Here is a 20835-nt window from a genome sequence, read left to right on the forward strand (position 1 = left end):
TTAAGTCAAAGGTAAGCTGAGAGTAGTTTGTAGGGTTCTGTAATAACATTATGATTTTGACGATTCTTTAGGCTTTAGTTATACATATACACAACGAACAGTGGGCTAACTTACTGAAGTGTATTTCTTCGAAACTTTTCTCTTAAACCATAAAATATTGAATAATACGGACCAGTCTAAAACCAACTTTTGATTCTTATTTTTACTATATAGCTTTTCTGGGGATAACCATAGATATAGGAGTCAGACGATCCATAAATATCGTAAATGCTATGCACAAAAATATCCATATTGGATCAGACTGCAAGCCGACCCCAACCTACTTCCGAACTAGGCAAATAGATTCAGCTATTTATATTTCGCATGAACTTTCGCGCCTAGCTCGAACCTAAAATACCTTCGCACCAGCGAAAATTTTCCCTAGCTTATCTGAAATGCATTTGGTTACTTCATAAATGAGTGCTGTTGCAATCCAAAATTTTTTTGGATGTCCTAAATACGTCATGGCTTGAATTATTGACCTCAAGTTTGAGATTGTTTGGTTCTGGTGGCTTGGCAACGATGCCATGAACTCCTGTAACAAGACTTGGTGCAGTAAAGTTTATGCATAAGTAGTGACTTGCAAGCGTTACTAAGTTGTAACGTCCTGGCGAACTGAGTGAAGATAACTAATATTTCTGTTTGTTTTAATTTAGACTTGGTAATTTTGACTGGCGCAGGTGATTGGCAGGTTTGGGTAGCTTTTTGCGAGGACAGAAATATATCGGAAGGCATGTAATGACGATGGGGATTCGTGCCATTCGATTGTTTATCGAAAACAAAGTGGAATGGAACTGGCTGAAGTATAAAATAAATTAAAGTATTGATATTAAAGTATAACATTATCTATCAATTTGCAAAGATCTCTTTGCTCTCTATAAAGTCTCTACCAATCTTGAAATGTGCAAAGGACACACGCCATATTTGTTCAAACCATATATAAGTTTGCAACACGCGTAGAATACATTAAACGAGCAGGTGGAAATACTTCATTCCTCCGTAATTAAATGTACCTTGCTTCCTGTCTACAGCCCTGGTTAATTGGTTCTTAATCTTTATAAAAGGGACGTCTAACTTAGCACAGAAAGTACGTAAATATTACGTCAATATGTTAATAGATCTTCAATAAGTCAATAATAAAGAACATTCAAATATCGAAAACGGATATGTCTGGCGCTAAATTGGTCCCACGCATCGTTTTATTTGTTCCATGTGGGTAGTTCGAATTTTGGAACGTGACTTTTAAACTGGGAAAGTGGTATTAGGTCAGACTTACGTTGGCGTTTAACGGACTTAGACGTCTTTATATGGCAACAAGACGATTGTATTTGGGTAGAGCTAATATTTTTAATAGCTTTTTGTTGAGCAAATTTTTGGAAAAGGAACATCGTGCCTTCAGTAAATAACCTTCGTAGAGATATTTTTGGTGATGTTTTAATAGATTTATTTTGTTTATGAGGGCATTCACTCATGTTCATTATAGCATCTTCAGACTTTTTTGTGGTTTTAGCAACTTTTCGCTTCCCAGTAACTGAACTGGCAAATCCTCTCTGTTATACGATACATCATCATTTTTAATCAATTAACTAACTATTCATTCAAACACGTCTATCAACCTGACTTTATGACCTTCTAAGAGGCGTTAAATTAAATCTTTTTCTACATAAAAACCCTAACTTTTACGTCAACCATTTGAAGAATTTGATAGTTTTTACTGTTCTTGTACAATACGTGTTAGCACGCGTGTCTTATTGGGAACACACCGTGACCGGGACACGATTGTGGGATCAAGGGAAAAAATACGGGCTTTGAATGGTAGAAGTCACTAGCTTACAGCGGTTATCACTGGTTTAAACTGCTTTTTATCAGTAATTCTTTCGGTTTTGTTGTCGTGTGCTAGTAATTTAGCTTTTAGAAATACTTGGTCGTTATTATCATCAACAGCCTTTCTTTTTGCTTTCCCACTGCAAGGTCCAGATGTCCTCTCATACAGAGAAGGAATGATTGTATTATCTTTGAATAGTCTTGAACTTTGAAGACGATTTGTGAATGAAATAAGGTTGGCTACCGTGTTGTCGATTCACGGTCATTCTCCTCTTGAACTGTTGTGAACTTTATGGTCAATTGACACGCTACGTAGTAATAGGGCACTTTTCTGAAGTGTCATAAAAGTATACATTTTACGTTGCCAGCAACTATCAATTAAGTTATCTTTGTCTTCGAATTTGAACTCCTGATTCCATATTAAAGGAATTATGTACATGCTTCGCAGCTGTTTTAAAGATATTCCATACAAACAGATGACCCATATTTTTATTAATACTAAATCAGCATGCCAACAATTTATCAAGGTTACTCAGTTTATTGGCCCACTTGACACAACTGTCTTTACCGATTGATTCTGTATGTCTGTCTGTCATTTATTTATAGTCAAAGGACTTATTCATTATGGGTAAGACCTCTATATGTGCTCAGTTGTATGTTCGTATATATTTGAATATGAATACAATCAGTTTAATTGTTTGCACTACGACTGGCGCAGTTCCAAGTTCTCCTTTTTGGAATTGGGTTAAAATAATATCGTGGCTTGCATTATTATGCTTTTCGTTGCAGGAATGTTTACTTGCGTTTTGGAATACAAAAGTTTGCATTTAACAATAAAGAGTTGGTTGGTCTTGTTATTTATGTTCAGGTTTTACATTTTCTTTGACTTAGATTCTTAATTAAAACATGGAGATGTCGCCAATTTAAAAAGTTTCAATACAGTTTACAATAATTTCATATTCTTTATGAAGAACATTAGCGGAGATCCAAATACCTAAGTGCTGAGTCAATAAATTCCAAAGTCTATATCATTAAATAATTGCGCGTTCGCTAACTTTACCCCTTTAATTTCTATCGTCATCATTTCCAAAGTCAACATTTCAAAACTTGCACCAATCCTTAGTTCCGCTCCAATGCACCAGATAGACACACTTCTGTTACGCTACAGATGGCGCAAGAAATAATCGAACCATCTTCCATTGGTACACCCCTTAACACTTTGCAATACAGCCTAAATTCCAACAACCGCATCTGCACTAACTTTGTCGATGTCATGGTAAATAACAACAACATCTGCATCTAACGTAACTCTTATTGCATCAGTTTTAGGACTATATTCGTTTGTACCATCTTCGGTTAGAAGTTTGTCAGTGTCATCCATTGTATATTCAGGAAGGTGGTTTTCTGAACTCCTTTGTGAATTAGTTTCCAGAGCTGGCTAAGCTTTGTTTGGTTCGATTGGTTCGAGCAAAAAGCTACTGTTATTGAACTTTCGTTCCATGAGGGTCTGGTGTTAGCTGGAATGTTCATGGTCTGATTGCAGTGGAATTAAAAGGTAATTGTTTTGAGGATGATGGAGGAAGCTAAAAGAGTTTATGGTTTGCTTTGAGTTGCAGCGTAATACTCCTTTGTATATGGGACTGACGCTTTGCACAAATTGTGTTTACCTATTGTATCAATGATTATTTACGTGTTTACTTACTTTTAGGTATTTGTTAAACGTTTAACAGTAGTATAGGTATTTATAGGATTGCAATAACACATACATATAGTTCATATTTATCCTTCTGCAATAGTTGTTGATATTGCATATTGTGGATATCTAAGAGTGTTCGTATCACCAGTTATTGAAACACATTCGATCGTTAATCTAACTTGATTTGAAACCGATGACGTATCCACCCCATCTTGTTGCTAATGTGCGTCACAAGAGTTTCTGATAGTTGACGTTTCGGCAAAGGCAATTTGGCCATTCTTGATGACTCACTGTCATTGCCAATATTATAATAAATGTGTTCACGCTAATGCTTCGCTGGTATAATTGGAAACTTCACAGCTGATTCATCGATTTCTCTCGTACTTAAGTTTCAACCCACTGCAGATTTGATTGGTGTTTTTATTAGTTCGTCTGCTGTATTAATAAGATCTATTTTATAACTCACTAGCTGGTGCCCGCGACTTCGTCTGCGCAAGTTTAGTATTTCGAACAATTTGTTTACAAATTGTAGCCTATGTGTTATTCTGATGTATAAGCTATATTATTGTAAAGTTTCATTAAAATCCATTCAGTAGTTTTTGCGTGAAAGAGTAACAAACATCCATACATCCATACATACAAACTTTCGCGTTTATAATATTAGTAGGATTTTTATTTTGGTTAACTGTAACAGTATTATTTCTTCTTCAAGAGCTGAAAAGTTGATGACTTATCTAGAAAAGATGATACTTTTTTATAGTTGAGTCTGCCGTTATCTTTTTTAAGCGATCCAAATAAAAACTTTAATACTTTTTACGTTTTATCTTCTTCATCGATTTCAGCTTCTACCTTATCGATACATCGGTATGATCACCAATAATTTATGGACATCTCATAATCGAAAGTGGATTCAGCTCATTAAATCTTACTTTCCTACGCGTGCTCTACTTAACAGCGTTACTAATTAGTGGTTATGATTTAATTGCTGCTTATGACCAACAGATTAATGACAAGGTTTTTCGATGCTTTATTTGTTTGCATGGTTAGTGAATATGCAATTAGTGTTTGAGTGATGGTGTTAGAAATCGTTTTGTACGCCATCATTTGTATTTCTGATATGTCTATTCGTCTTACTAATCGCTTTTGTAATGCTAGTCGTTATTTGAGACGAGAATTTTTTTATTTATTTTGAATATAGTTGTACTTTAATTATTGCAGCCTTTTTGTCTGTGAATAATTGTTTTTTTGTGCTTTATATTCGAAAGATTTAGTACATGTTCATTTGTGCATAATGAGACTACACTTGCGAAACCTTAAAGCGATTCAAATAACAGACATTACACCTAGTCTAGTCTTAACCTTGGCCACTTCCATGATCATACCACAAGATTAGACCTTCCTGTATCTAATAGCATAAAACTTGACCACGCAAAAACTGGCCAACTTTCGGTCCACAGGAAGCAGATCGGTTTTTTATCTCGTTAGAACCCGACGTGGCTGTAACAGCACAATTATACACCGGACGTGCGTGTGCGCAGGATGACGGCAATCTGCGCCCCCATTGGATGACAATTAGTCGTGCACTGACGTGCTGGCGTTGGGGATGTTGATGAGACGGGTCAGCTCATTTGTTAGTGCATCTGGCTAGTAATTGCTTGGTAGAAATTATATAGCTTTACGGAGTTTTAAGTAGCTTCCTGAAACATTTATGGCTTGTAAAAAAATAATATAATCCTGAAAGTATGGGTCCTATACATAGTTCTCTGTATATAATTTTGTTTTACCGAAAAATCTAAAACCATTAAATCAACCAAGGTTGAAATCCAGCCCCATAACATTCGTCCTTTGTGTTTTTGCTGGAAAATAGACTAAATTGGTAAATCACAATAAAATAAACTGTTCTATGTATAATTCCAACAATCTTAAGGAAGTTACAAGTAATAAATGCTGCCCACAATTTTGTGGAATCTAGGTTAGCAATTTGAGGTTCCTACTAGGAAACCATTTCTCTAATAAAGATAGTTATGATCTATCAAGATTGCAGTATTCCACAAAGACATTAATCTTACAAAGGCAGAATTCAATCCGGTCATAAAACACTGGTACTCAGCTGCATTGGGTAAGACTGGAAGCCGACCCCAATATATTTAGGAAAAGCTGGGCAGATGAGGCTGTTGTAATGTTACAGCCTTTTTATCGTCCCACTGCTGGGCAAAGGCCTCCTTTCACACGGAGAAGGATTGAACATTAATCACCACGCTTGTTCAATGTGGGTTGGTGATTTCAGACTTTATAGTCCAGGTTTCCTCATGATGTTTTCCTTCACCTTTTTATCAGCCATTGGTGTCCAAGATATACTTAGAAAGTACATACAAACTTAGAAAAGTTGCATTGGTACTTGCCTGACCTAGAATCGAACTCACACCCTCATATTAGAGAGGTAGGTTCTTTACCCTATAGGTCACCACGACTTTTTTGAGGCTGACTTTCGAAAAGAAAGGTGTTAAAAATATGGTTGAAATGATGACTTAAGGATTTTTTCTTTAAAAAGGAAGGTGTCTTGAAGAATTGTGAAGTGGTCATAAGTCACATTGCTGAAGAGATGTCACCTTAAGGATGTGCGCTAATGAGGACCAAACAGTTAAAGTACCAGGCTGTCTGAAGTAAAAAGAGCATAATTAGGAGGTTCTAAATTATGGAGCGTTGTTTAGAAAAAAATATTTTTCTCTATGTAGGGTACATTATATGGTAATATGGTTAATCTAGAGTTTTTGTCCCAAGGATATACTAACAGGGATATTAAGTCTTCAAATACGCATGCCCAGCTCGATGAGTATGGGCAAATCCTCCCTGCTTGTGGAGGAGGCCTTTGCCCAGCTATTCGTGCTTCGACTCTGACCACGATAATTTGGGGTGCCTTTTAAATTGTTATTTACATCTATCAAAAGTAGCATTGCGCTATTACGCCCAAAAATGCGAGGTGTCTTGGATATAGGTTATAATGTCTTTTCTGTCTTCAAAGACCTAGTTTACAACACCAAAACCCAAACTGTCGCAGTTACTTACCAAGTTAGTACCTACAACGGATGACAATTGAATACTTGAATTGTTTACTACTGAGACAATAGCGAGGCATCAGGTTGTGTGACGCCATCGATCCATTATTGGAATCTCGACGTTCAACTGGTGAGAAGACGATGTTAGGTTATACAAAGATCTCGTTGTGAAGTAGTAGTTATTGCTTTGTAAATTGTTACTGATGTTGGGTATTGGGTAGTGTTAACTAATGTCAGTTTAGGATATTTCTTCTTTATGACGGTCTGTCCAAATAAAATCAGATTTGATTGATTCCTGTTCGGTCACCCATCCACGGTCCGACCGCGCCATATGTTGCTTAGCGTTTGATCCTCAGACAGTTGCGGCTGCTACTATGAGCTACGTACTTAGTAAGTATAAATAATAATGTGATCTTTAAAGGGTTCCTTCTTGCCTTTCTTAAGGAACGTAATCCTAAAATTATATTTTTCGAGCTGATCTTGTCGTCAACAGCTACTATTCAAGTAATAATTCGACCTCAAAACCCAAGTTTTGGTAAACACTTCATTATTATAAATAACTACAAAAAAAAAAAACTGATCGCAAAACATCGTTATCCGTGAGTTTTGCGCCCGCGCTTATCTTTCGTTGCCGCAGCAACTTCCGACATCGATACTCATGTCGCACTTCTGATATGAAACTTACAATATTATTATTGTTTTACAATTTTATTGTAGTATACAGTAGTCAGTTTAATGTAAAAATGTATGCATTACTGTTATAATATCGCCAACCCGCTTTGAGCAAGCGTGGTGAATAACGCTCAATCCTTCTCTGTTTGAGAAGAGGCCACAGACCTGCAGTGGGACAGCTAAAAGGCTGATGATGATGACTGTTATAATTAATAAGGAAATTATATCTTGTTGTTGTGGTTTCTTGCAGCGCTTTCACGAATTTTGTCGCGCGTCTACGCTCGGTTTTTCTCCGCGCGACACATTCCAAGCGACAAAAAATCTGTCGTGCGGTCTTAAACGTCATCTTTTACACCTGTGGTTGTCAATTGTTTGGTACTCATAGCTACGATCTGAGCCTGGCCGCATGAATCTTTTCGCTAGTGTGAAAGCGAACGTATCTGATACTGATGCCTGAACTAGCCATCTATCGACTACTTAAGTGTATCTCAGTTATCACTGTCTATTGGTGAAAACGAAGTGGAGTTTTGTTATACACTTAGTACCATACGAGTACCTTCATTAACATTTCGAACCAGTCCAAATCACCCAAAAGTTATTCCTTTGTAACAAATAATTACCATCTAAACATTACTATCACCTGACCGGGTAAACAGCGGCCTACTTGCACTATCTCTAGTAAACATATAATTAGTTATCAGCGTATTTGTTCTCTAATTACTTGACTACTTGTAATGCCTGGTGGGCTGGCATTAGGACTTGGCTGATAGTGGCTCGGGCTGAGGCCGTTGACCTCGAAAGTGGAAATTTTGGGTTGGATAACAAAAATGCAGTGTTACTTGCATTATTTACTATTTTCGTTTACAGTTTGTGTGTTCTGAAATCGTGGTAAACCCGTTAGGTCAATATACTAAGTGGCCATCAGAATATGGATCAAATTGCGAACTGGGGCATAGACCTCATTATTTTCATAATTTTTCACCCTTACAAACAACATTTTTGAGTTTCACTGATAGTTAGGTACTACGCGCATTTCATTGGATAAAGAAAGAAAGGAAAAATATTTATTGGCACAACACAAGACACACACGCCGCAATTAATATCTAACAGATCCAATGATCAATAAGTGTTTTCGGTTCCTTCCTAATTAAAGCAATAGCTTCATAACATATGCGCAATTTGCCCTTTGTTACCAATCAATATAATAATCAGTTTGATATTCCCTTATTTGTATTATGACTATATAAAGGAAAATTACACCATGATTTTATATTTCCTTACACAGACTAACTACCTGATATATAGCATGTAACATATAGATATATAAATATATCGATATTAATATGTAATAATGTTTTCCGCGAATCACTTCCTTTTATCCTTAAACAGATTGGTATCAAAATAACTTTGTAACGAAATGACGTGTGTTTTTCTGTAGTATTTTGTATAACGGTGATTCATTTCCTATGATATATATATATGGATTATCTGAAATGTATAAAATGGTTCGTTTATAGGATTTCCCAATAATCCTTTATTGTAAAAATTTTGGGATAGGGGAACTCTTGAGTAGGTAAAAAAAATACATACCTACTTAACTCATTGACAACCAATTTCTTCATCAAAAGTAAAAGCCAAAGTAACAGCAAAAGTAATGTCATAAAGTAAAAGTAACGGTCAAATTCTATTAGTTTTGCTGTTACTCTAGCCTTGAAAAAACGAATTTGACCGTTACTTTTACTTTATGACATTACTTTGGATTTTACTTTTGATGAAGAAACTGGCTGTGAATCGTTTACATGCAGCTAGTTGTCACTATTTTGAATGATCCCACTTATTTACTACAATACATTAAAATAAGGAACCAGCACTTGGCCCCACTTCGAGCACAGCCTAAAATCTTTCTCCACACATTTTGAGCACTAATTTTGTATACAACTGCGTTTTAACTAAATCAACTCATCTTAATGAATGAGTGAGTGAGTGAGTGAAATCATCCTCACAAAACAAACGTACGTAACAAGCACAACGTCCTCATATAAAAATCATGACTATGTTTCATCACTTTACTGTCAGAATGTAGACGTTTTAATAAAGAACAATTAGCGCAGATTGAGTGAGCAACAAATCTTTGCCAATTAGGACCACGCTACCATTTGATAACGATGCTCTTAATGTAAGATTTGGCGCACATTTTACGATTAGTCGCTGCGACATGTTTGCCGATTTGTAACGTTGGTAATCGTGTTTAGATGGATGAAAATGAAAAGCAATTAACTTCCTCGTTTTTGGGTGTCAGTTAAAATATCTTTGTATGTATTTATCTTTCTTCCCTTTGTGGCTATGAGTGCTAAACTGATTATTTCAGCGGCAAATATTCACAGACACGAAGCAAGTAACATCAAAGCCAGCAATGTATGTTCGTTCATGGCCTAACTACGAAAATAAAACGGTAATCACCATAGCTAATTCTATAAAAAGTGAAAGCTAAATCTATTAGGTACTAGAGTGTTGATCATTTGTTGAACTTTGTATAGAGAAAGCTAAAATTATTCGTAAGTGCATGTTTTGTATGACTGCTATTGATATTTTTTAATATTAGAGTAGCATTAACGAAACGTTATGATCAACCAAATCAAAACATACAATTTTGTGCTTTAATCATTTTAAACAGACTTTCCAAAAAATAGGAGGTTCTCAATTCTAGTAGGTATTTGTATTTTTTAAATAATATAATTTATTTGAAAAAGTAATAGACTTAATATTTTCACTTGCAAATAATGTATGTTTTGATATCTTGTCGTACAACGTACGCCTGCTCTTATTTCTTAGTATAATGATGTCATCAAAATACGCATTGTTAGGAACTAGTAGAATAGTCCAAACTGCACATAACATAGCTGATTTATAATAGAGAAATTAACACAATAGGCATGTTGAACACTTGTTGGATTTTACATTTAATTTGATTAAAGCATACTCGCTTAATATAATCACTCAAAATATAATACAGATCGCACCAACGCGAGTTTGAACGCACTAATTTCAGAAACTACAATAGTATTTTACGTCTACGATATTTTCCATTCATAACCTTCTTAATATATGAAGGGAAATATCGTAAACACGATTAATTTCATTGATTCATAATCATAAAACATCTGTATGTTATTTATGTGTGAAAATATTTATAAGTCAAGTATATTTTCCCTGTTATTAAATCATCCTTCACATAATATCTAGGTAACAAAATTACGTGCTAAAATCTAAACATATATGTATTTCAAAGTGCTTCATAATTTTTTTCATAATTAACAAGTACGTAGTGCTTGTATTTCTAAAGTCATTAAGGTTATGGGTATGCTAACTGAACCGTGTTCTCCCATAAACGGCTGCGGTGAACGATCTCAATAGCTTTTTTCTACTTCATACGGTGCATAGGTACCCACTGATACAGACATAAACGTATAAAATTACTGCTTTCCCACCCTGTAACACTGCACTAGTTTTACAATAACCCATAAACTTTACAAAAATAACTAGCAATTAAACCATTCAATATTCAACCTTAAGTCGAAGGAAATTGAACTTTTTCAAACTGCAAATGCAATGTTGCAAAACATTGATCGATCAATGTCCCTTCGATTGATTACTAAGATTTTTTATCCCTTATTATCTAAGCAATAAGGTTGTAAATGGCTCTGTTTATGTTTACTTATCTGGCTACTATCGGATGTCAGTGGAAGATAACGGATGAGGTTCACAGCAGTGTCACTCAGTTTGATAACTGTGTCATTTGCGCCGCGATGCTCGCCGCGAGCGCACGGTTCTAGACGCGTTCGGATTTCTGCGAATTCGAAAATTGTTAAGTTAATTCTGTAGTGTAGAGTTTCTGTTAATTAGTTTTAAGATAAGAACACGTGCTAAAAGTAGTGATAATGTGAACTAAAAATTGAGCTTTTAATTTAGCAGTGTGTGACAAAGAACTCATCAATAAAATCGTTGTTTTGTGACAGTGTGTTTCGACTGTGATAGACGAAAAATAACATTCCAAAATGCGTCGAATGAAAATGAACATCGATTCTGATCTAGGAGACCTAGAAGAAATGCTAGCTCATGTTCAGAATCAATTGGAACATGAAATAGATTTAGAAAAGGAATCTAAAATGCCATCTTTAGTGAACATACAAGAGTCCCCAAAAATGGCTAAAAGGACCTCTTCATTTAATAGGACGGATAGTTTTGAGTACCGAAGGAATGCGCCAAGACCACCTCCAGCCAGAACTGATTCTGGCAGTCGTTCCTTAAACGGTAACTTCGGTGACTACAGAAATGGAAATGATGAAGAGCAATACTCTCAACCAGAGACCAATGGCAAGTTCAAAGGTTCCCAAACCAGTTTGAAATCTGATGAGGGCTCCCAAATATCCTTCCAGTCTTTTCGATCGGAACCTGTGTCTAGGCATTCGGTAATGAGTTTGCAAGAAAAGAGAGGATCGTATGCTTCCTTGAATGGAAGATCCAGGACTGCCACCCTGCCTCGAGGATATGGATCTACGAAGGAGAAGAATTGGGAAGAGTATTGGGCATTGTAAGTATTAAACTAATTTTGGATACCATAAAGATATTTCATGCCACGTTGGGATTTTCTTAAAACAAGTCCGTTCTTGAATCTCTCAGAAGGGTATTTTCGATTTCACTGTAGTAACTTTTACTGTACTATAATTTAAAGAACACTTTAGGCATGTGTTTGTTAAGCCACGAAAGCAGAACGCAATGCACTTTCGCGTATATTATAGTAATGTGTAGGAATTTGATAATACACTGAGTTTTACTATAATTTGTTACGATTACATAGCTAATATTGCTACTGCTAAGCTTAATGTTGTACTAATAGCGATTGAAACAACTGTAATTATAGTGGCCATGTCCATAGTCATGTTTCAAGTCCTAGATGACAAAGCGTATGAAACAAGTGTCACTGAAGTCATATTTCAGGTCTTAAACAGTATCAAATCATTCAGATAACCCTCAATATTATTACACGCGCGACTAAACGCGGCTATGCTTACAAATGGCGCCGTTCATGTAACAAAACACTGTCGGCCGTAGGTATGCGCAAACGCAGCTCATTGAAATGTAATATCATCTGACTCGCAGTCAGATAAGATGATTTAGATCGATAGAGGATCTGTCGTGCGTTTAGATAATTCTTATTCTGAAAGTTTCTGACAGTCGATTGAGATAAAAGTACGTGGTTAATACGTGAATCTGAGGGCACGGCAGTGCCCCAGCCAAGACTCGAGCAAAGCGGGCACGGCCGTACCATCTTTTCTCGAAGCGTTTCGCGGCTATTTCAGCCCCCTGTAACTTCCATGTGAACAAAGCTATGAGTTTAGGTTTTCGATGACCAAGAGTAAGTATTAGAACAAGCTCAGTCTCAAAATTACAAGACATTTGAATAAATAGTTTACGAGTTATGAGCGATCAAAGTTACACCATTTTGTCACTGACTCACTCACTGACCGATCATCAAAAGTCTAAGGTACTTCTAGCAAACTTAGAACCTTCAAATTTGGCACCAAGATAGGTTACTAGCTACATATAAAGGGAAAATTATAAAAACCTTAAAACTTAATAAAAAAATAGGAAACAAATTTATATTTGCGGTTTTTTCAAGAACATTGTGTATGAATTTTGACTGCATTGATAACTTTGTTATTTATTTATGTACAAAATGTTACTATTTGTTTTATTGTTACGTAGTGTGGTATATTGTTATTATGTATTAAATATACATACATATGAATAAAAAAGCTAGGTTAAAATGAAATGAACAATGATAAAATCTTTCATATTAATGCAGTGCGATACATACTGCATGCTCGCTCGATAGATGGCGTTGTCCTGGTCTAAATCGCGCTATGGTTTCGTTACATAGCTTAGTATAAGTAGTACTTTAAAAAAAAATCAAATAATTACATGTGATAGCGCCATCTACCTCTGAAATAAATCTCTTTTGTTCTAAAAGATATTTGATTCAAAAATTCGACAATTTCGAAAATTATTAGTTTATTTTAAAAAAATGTTGTTTACGTGCTAACTAGGTGTACATATTTAGTTTGTTATATATTTAGTTAGTTGCATGTAAGTTAATTTAATTTGTTATATACTATAGAAGAAAGAGATACTTAGAGAAGAAAGAGACCTACAAAAAATAAATTAGATCCCATCAAAAACATTAAATGTAAAATAAGCCAATCCTCTACGCAGTTCCTCCACCGTAAAAAGTTTTGAGATCGCATAGAAGCCAAGTCCTGTTCAACTTTAATTGTAATAATAAATCAATATTTTGTGACTATATCAATTAAATAGTTTTGTTCATTTTACAATAATATTGTCTTGGCCATGAGCACAAGTTAAAAGTCGCTCCTTGTAATAATGTGTAAATACCATTGAATTGATAAATTCTATATGGACATGATTTTACGATTGGACTGATTATGCACTGAAGAACTTAGACAAGGACTTAAAAGACTTAGAATTTGAGATCACCATGGACTAAACATCCGCCATAGTACATGTGCAGTTCAGTGATGGATGATACTGACTGTCATTTAGTAACGATTGAATAAACTAAATGTATTTAATTCTGTGATATTAAACTCCATGTTTGACTTTCACCTCTCCAAGATATGCCGTATTATATTTGTAGTTTATTGTGCTCATGGCCAAGTCAATATTAGTGTAATGTGAACAAAACTATTTAATTGATATAGTCACAAAATGTTGATTTATTATTACGAATATAGTTGAACAGGACTTGGCTTCTATGCGATCTCAAAACTTTTTACGGTGGAGGAACTGCGTAGAGGATTGGCTTATTTTACATTTAATGTTTTTGATGGGATAGAATCTACCTAGATATAATGGTTTTCAGTGCAACTATTTCTCTTGTATTTTCAGGATTTATTTTTTTGTCTTCGTTCTCATCAGGCGAGATCTAGTCTATATTTAATATTCCATATATTTTATACGTCATCATCATCATGGACTCTTGGTCATGTACTAACCAATTTGTTCGACTTCCATTAGGTAGGGTCGCCTTGTATGATAACGCCAATCATAGTTTACGAAACCAATACTAAGTTAGAGTGAACATTTTCAATATCTCTATTAGCAACGAAACCGTTATCTTCTAAATTCATTCAAATTAGAGTCACTTTTCTGAGAGCATCCATTAAACCGTTTTAAATTGTAACATTCACAAACCGCCCACCATTATTATGGTACTTCTGACCCATATTATGAGATTTAATGTGCATTCACTGTAATTATACTTTCACTTTTTGTTTAGTATTCATCAAGAGCTACGGATTTCTATATAGCATACTGCATTTGGAATAATTCTATTACCTTTTACTGCTAAAGGGTTTTCTATAAACTTTCCTGCAGCTTTATGATTGTCTCTTCCACGTGGTATATTATTTGTTTCATTTAAAAAAGGTTTTGTTTCTCCACCTTTTGTTTTTTGTTCAGTAGAATGACCTTTTCGTTAGCTGTTTACAGTTTTGTCTTTACTTGTTTTTTACGGTTCAGAGATTCTACCCTAATTAGTTCTATTCATAGATCATTTGTTGCTACGCTTTTCGCTGTTGGTATTACAATGGGTTGTAAAATTTTAATCTTTTTGTATTTTTTTATGATGTAGGCCGTATTAAGCTTGCCTTATGATAGTCGGTTTAGAAATTGGACTTTAATATTCTGCAAAACATTTTATTATAATTAATTATTAAATGAGTCCAATAGTGACACACAGAACGATTAATTTAAAGTTAATTTCTAGGTATTGCACGTCAGTGTTTTTTCTGAAATATTCCTTGATGATTCATTTATTTTTGTTCCCGATTAACTTGGTTCGGTGTTTCGTCATTTCTCAATGACGTCTGTGTTCGATATTTCTTGGTAGGCATTTTTAACAAGTTTCATTCAGTTATCTTTCCTCATACTCGCATATCAATAAATTCAGAAAATATTGAATATTTGCAGGGTTTTTGAAAATTAAACATTAAATTTCGAATGTAATGTCCAATTGATTATTTCACTAGCCTCGGTAATGACTATAGAAAGGTGTAAAAGGAAAACAGCTGTAAAATAAGTTTTTAAACTTTCCATAAAGTTGGTGAGACCACCATACAAAGTTGATGACACATCAAAACTGGTCCAAAAACATGTTCCATTCTCACCATTCCCTTGCCGTTTATCATCGTTCGTGACGACTGGACTTGGTATTTCCTCAGCAATCTGCCCCCCTCATCTGACCTTCAACTTCCGTGGGAACATGGGCAGGTGCTCCGCTAGGGTCAATGGTAGACACGTGCTTGGAACAGGTTCAGAAAGGGCTACGTCTGATGTGGAGTACAATGAGAAGTTTGAATTTTTTTAACGAGGCTGCTCAGGATTTGAAGATGCTCATTGTACTTATAAAATTGTATCTTTTAATTCGGTGCTTAAAAAGTTTGATAGCCCCCAGATAGAAGAAGTAAAAATCCATTTTTTCACTTTTAGTTACTAGATTTCGGCCGTTTTTAACTTCACTTGTAACTATGTATGTAAGAAAATCTTGGAATCTTAATTTGACCCACTTCCCGGTCCTCGAATTTTTTACACGTTCTGAGTTCTGATGACAATACATGACTAGCTAAGATACGTTACAAAAGGCGTGTGTTTTAGTAAAAAAAAAAAAAATTGAGATTATTTCTGTTTAGGAAGAGGTCTGCAAATAAATAAATATATGGCACCAGAAATCATCTCATTACAAGAGCAGTTTCCAAACAGTTGCTTTGCATTTAGAAAACTAGTTTTCCATCACAATTATGCAAGATCCTCATTAAGCAGGAAACACGCGTTTAAACACGTTCCACCCGAGGATATGAAGAGGAAATCATGAAAAAAGCCACTCAGAAATTCGCGAAGGCACGCATGAGGCACGTAGACCGACGTACACCTTTGCGTGTAGCCAACCTTAGGGTTTTTTCCTTGTAATTGAATCAGCTGTTCAAGACTGCTGTTATTTTGTTACGTCATTTGTTTTTGTGTTCTTGGGTAATTTTTGTAGTCTATTTTGTTACTGCAAGGGTAAAGTTCAAATACAAATATTCTTTGTTGTGGTACATTGTACACAGCTTTGACTCCAAAATTGGCTCCAAAATTGTACACAGCTATGACTATGACCCGCCCGGCATACAAAAATTTGAAGGTAACATTTCATAACATACGAAGAGATACAATAAAAGTTCTTGCATGTTTGTGTTGATGCCTTATTAGCCTTAGATGTGTGGTTGAAAAATAGAGTGAATGAAAATATACATGTATTTCTCTGTAGCTAGCGATACTGAGTGACAAAAACGCGATCGACTTTACAGAAAACGCTTGACCATGTCTGATTTTATTTATTTATTTGGATTTCTAACAGAGGATACACAGATCACTTACATTTAACACACATATGTGGGAACTGATTGCTGTGTTCCCCCAATTACACGAAACCACAGCATTTACTTAATGAAAACTAGATACAACGAAAAAGTTTGACATTCATATACCTAATTTGTAAATCATAAAAACAAAACACATCACATAAAACAGATCATCTAAAAAATCGAGCTACCATCCTTATGTTGTTGTGTGTATTATATATGTGTGTAATGTATTAACACTTGCAGCAGTTAGCCAGCGCCGTACCTAATAAATCAACGCCCTCTACCTCATGATTTACGAACTGCAGCGAGGGTGCATCGTGACATTGCACCCTCTTACCTAGTTCCGTGTTCGTTTCATGGAGGCGCTGATTTACGACCCGATAGCTTGACTATGGTAGTTTGTTCTGTCGAAGTGCATCAGATGGCGTGGTTTTTTTGTAGTGTTAGCTTGCGTAGTTAAGGATTTATGCATTTATGTATTTATAGGATTTCCAACAGAGGATACACAGATCACATTTACATTAAACACAAATACATAGGAACTGTTTGCTGTGTTCCCCCAATTACAGGAAACCACAGCATTTACTTAATAATAACTATACCTAATTTGTATACGGTTTAGCGGTCTTTAGTATTTTCTGTTAGTGGAATTTGTGTAATCTTTAAAGATTTGAAAGATTAAGTCCGGGTTTCACTGGTTACCAATAAAGTGTTATTTATCCGATAGTCAATACTAACTACCAGATAAAGGCTGCTTATGATTTTTGTCTAATATTGCTATCCGAGACGTGTGAAATTGGCAATAATAAATTGTTACACATCTAAGCTCACACGTTTTTTATGTCACCTGAGACTAAAATGAATTGTCCAAATCGGACAAATAAAATACGTTTTGAACAGGAACCAAATTAGAATAGCAAATAGCTAATGCAGACTTTCCAAAACAACCCCTAAATAAAACACCAAAATCATTTTCAAATTACAAGTTTCTTTTCACAAGGTTTAAAAGTCCTCTTCCTGAAGTTAAAACCCCAGTAATTAGTGGGCGATCCCAGTTTAATCCACGCCTAGACTGGCAGTTAAACAATGAATAAATTAATGCTTTGTTTGATTATACAGGTGTTTTGATATAATAGCTTTTCGTCAATTTCGATTTGTGATTTCGTGTGATGTTATGAGATTGCTTGATTTTTATTTAAAAAGTAGACTTTCGGAATAAGTGATTTTATTTAAAAAATGTAATGTCTCCAAATGCGGTAATGATTTTCATGATTAAGAATTCGCAATCCAGATATTAAAATAATATTATATTTTGGTACACAGATATTAAAATCTTTTGTCACTTTTGGTCTGTCTTTCATGTCCAAATCCCTAACTAACCTTCTCCCTTTATCTTCATGTCTAGTTTTTGGTGATACAAATTACAAAAACCATATTTCCAGTTTATTTCGGCAGCTAATTTGAGCTCATTTGAGTTATCCCGCTTAAATTACCACATACCTACATTGTGCATATCCACACACATATCTTCAGTAGTTGTCACATACTGCACTAGTTGAATACCTCATTGGGACCGCAGTTAGTTAATGTATATTTCATGAGCTGTTGTTAAACATTTGACACGTGCTCTGGGATTTCAGTCTCTTGTGAGTTTGTCATTTGTTGCATTCATATAGTCTGTGAATACTTGATTAATTGTATGGAGATAATTGTTGGGTTTAATAGAGTTTTATGTTTGTTTTGTATATTTTGTTGCATTTAAATGTCAAGGATTGTCACATGGACTATCAATTTGAGTGAAGTCAATTATTGAAACTGACAAATAAGCTATACTTGTCCACCATATTATTATTGATATATCGACCTATACCTCCGAGGCCATAAGTTTAAGGCGAAAGAAATCATTCAATGTTACACTAAAGATTCTGCATTACATTGACAAAGTTATCCCCTCTTGAAAACAAATATTTTCTCCATCTTCGTATGCAAACGCAAGGCGCCTGCAGATTTTGTAACATGAAGCATTTTGTATACAGTCTAATCCTACTGAAAGAATGTTATTATTATCATGAACAGGCTTTCTAGATTAATTTGACAATTACAGGTTCAATTACTACTGTATTTTATTTTAATAGCACTCCCTGCAAAGATGTACCAATCGCTCTAGAAGTGCAACATAAAAGAAATTATATTCCTTATTTTCGGTATTTTGTTAGTGTTTTGGCAAGCTGCCAGGTAGGTTTTTAGTGAAAACCAAAAATTCGACTAATAGTGTTTGTTATCCTTTGCTTTGGTAGAAAAGTAGGTATTATGGAAATGAGCTGAAAGCGCTACAGGTGGCTCAGCTGGTTAAAATATCGTCTTGCTTTCTTAAGATTTTGAGCTTCAAACATGGTTGTAAGTTACAAGTATGGTTTCTTTATAAAATAGACTTGTTTCTTTTGTTGTCTTTTTTGGGGCAATCGTGATAGTTTGTCATAGGAGATGAATGTTTGATTCTTAGTATATATGATGTCGGTAATGTGTCTCAATTTAAGGCTTCAGTAACTTCTTAAAAATTATAGTCATAAGCCCACCCACACCCCTTAAAGTTATCATCAAAATCAAAGCTTACACAGCGAAGTATTGAAAGCACAAATGGCGATCCATCTCAATAAAACAAACAGCGACTGAATATTGATTTTCCCAGCGTATTTATGTTTGCTGCAGCCACGGAAGTATCTAGACCCTGAAACAAGCCCTTAGTACGCATGTCGGATCCCGGGCATCCGGGCTAGCTGTCTGGCTTGTTACTAAAATTAATCAGAACGCAATACCTGCCCCCCCTTGCACTTAAATCAATCATACGATGCATGCGCGTTACGTCTAGCTTAGTTCGGGTCCCGGCGGGATGGCCTGCATCAACTAGTGTTGCGTCCACCTTCGCCGATAAACGGTTGTGCCTTATGCATATTCTAAAATTTCGCTCCCACAGTACAAATTTGCACCTGTGATCATTTATAATATGTAAGTGATTTTTGAATTTTTTTCTTTAATATTTTGTTGCTGCATTTTCTAGTTTTTTTAATGCTTTTTCTTGTTTTTGACGGGGTTTTGTGTAAATTCGTCCTTGTAATGGGGAGGTCTATTTTTAGATTGGTCTGTGATTTTTCTTCAAGTTTCAAGTGTTAGATTTTAAGTGAATTGATTTGATTTCGGTGAATAGTTTGTTGTTTACTACAAATACATAAAAGATTGGATACTTTTTGATCGAAAAAAATAATTTTATTCCATTGTTAGTGTGTCTTGGGAGAGGCCTATGTTCAGCAGTGGACAGCTGATGATGATGATGATTTGATTCCCAACGAGATAGATGATTTTTGATACGGTTGTTACGGAGTTAAATATTTTATGAAAATCTATTGTTGTTGTTGTGCTTACCTAACATATTAAAGTTAGCGTCTTCCACTAACGTACATATGTGGTTTCCGTACTTGTTGCTCTAGACAGCGTCTCGGCGCTTTTAACTTAAACATGCGAGACAAACATAAGACACACAAGAAAAAAAAACGTACACATATTTTCTTACGCTGGTTTTTATGTTTTATATGGATAATGTCTATGCGTTGATTTCCGAATAGATGTTTAATTTTGATATTTATCGAATTTACGTTCTCGATGGCGTTGGTCACCATGCCGGACTGCCGAACTTGAGGTCTCGGGTTCGATTCCCGGTCGACATTTGTGCCACGATGAGCATGCTTGTTGGCCGCGTGGGTGCCATAATATGTATACCTATTATGTAGCTATTTGTATGCTATCAGTTGTGTTAGTAGCACCCATAACACAAGTAAATTAATAACTTACCAAGGGGCTAACAGAAAGTGTGTGAAAAGGTGTCCCGATATTAGACGATACTATTATCCGCAACTTACTTACTGTATTTTCAAGTTATTTAAAAAAACCGGCCAAGTGCGAGTCGGACTCGTGCACGAAGGGTTCCGTAAATTACAGTTAAATCAACCTATCTCAAAAACTATAAGAGATACTTTGATCAAACCAAAAATCGTTAAAAGAGTTAATTAG

The 20835-nt window shown here is 35.3% G+C and overlaps 1 protein-coding gene across 1 annotated transcript in view; it reads left to right on the forward strand.

Moving 5' to 3' along the window:
- Nucleotides 1-20835, forward strand: part of LOC110382381 (protein enabled) — a 62786-nt gene that overhangs the window by 7259 nt on the left and 34692 nt on the right. The window contains exon 2 of the mRNA XM_064042456.1: nt 11305-11879. Coding sequence (XP_063898526.1) covers nt 11344-11879 — 536 coding nt within the window. The 5' untranslated portion in view covers nt 11305-11343. The remainder of the gene's footprint in view (nt 1-11304; nt 11880-20835) is intronic.

The sequence above is a fragment of the Helicoverpa armigera genome, chromosome 28 (genome assembly GCF_030705265.1).
Source record: "Helicoverpa armigera isolate CAAS_96S chromosome 28, ASM3070526v1, whole genome shotgun sequence".
NCBI classification, from domain to species: Eukaryota; Metazoa; Arthropoda; class Insecta; order Lepidoptera; family Noctuidae; genus Helicoverpa; species Helicoverpa armigera.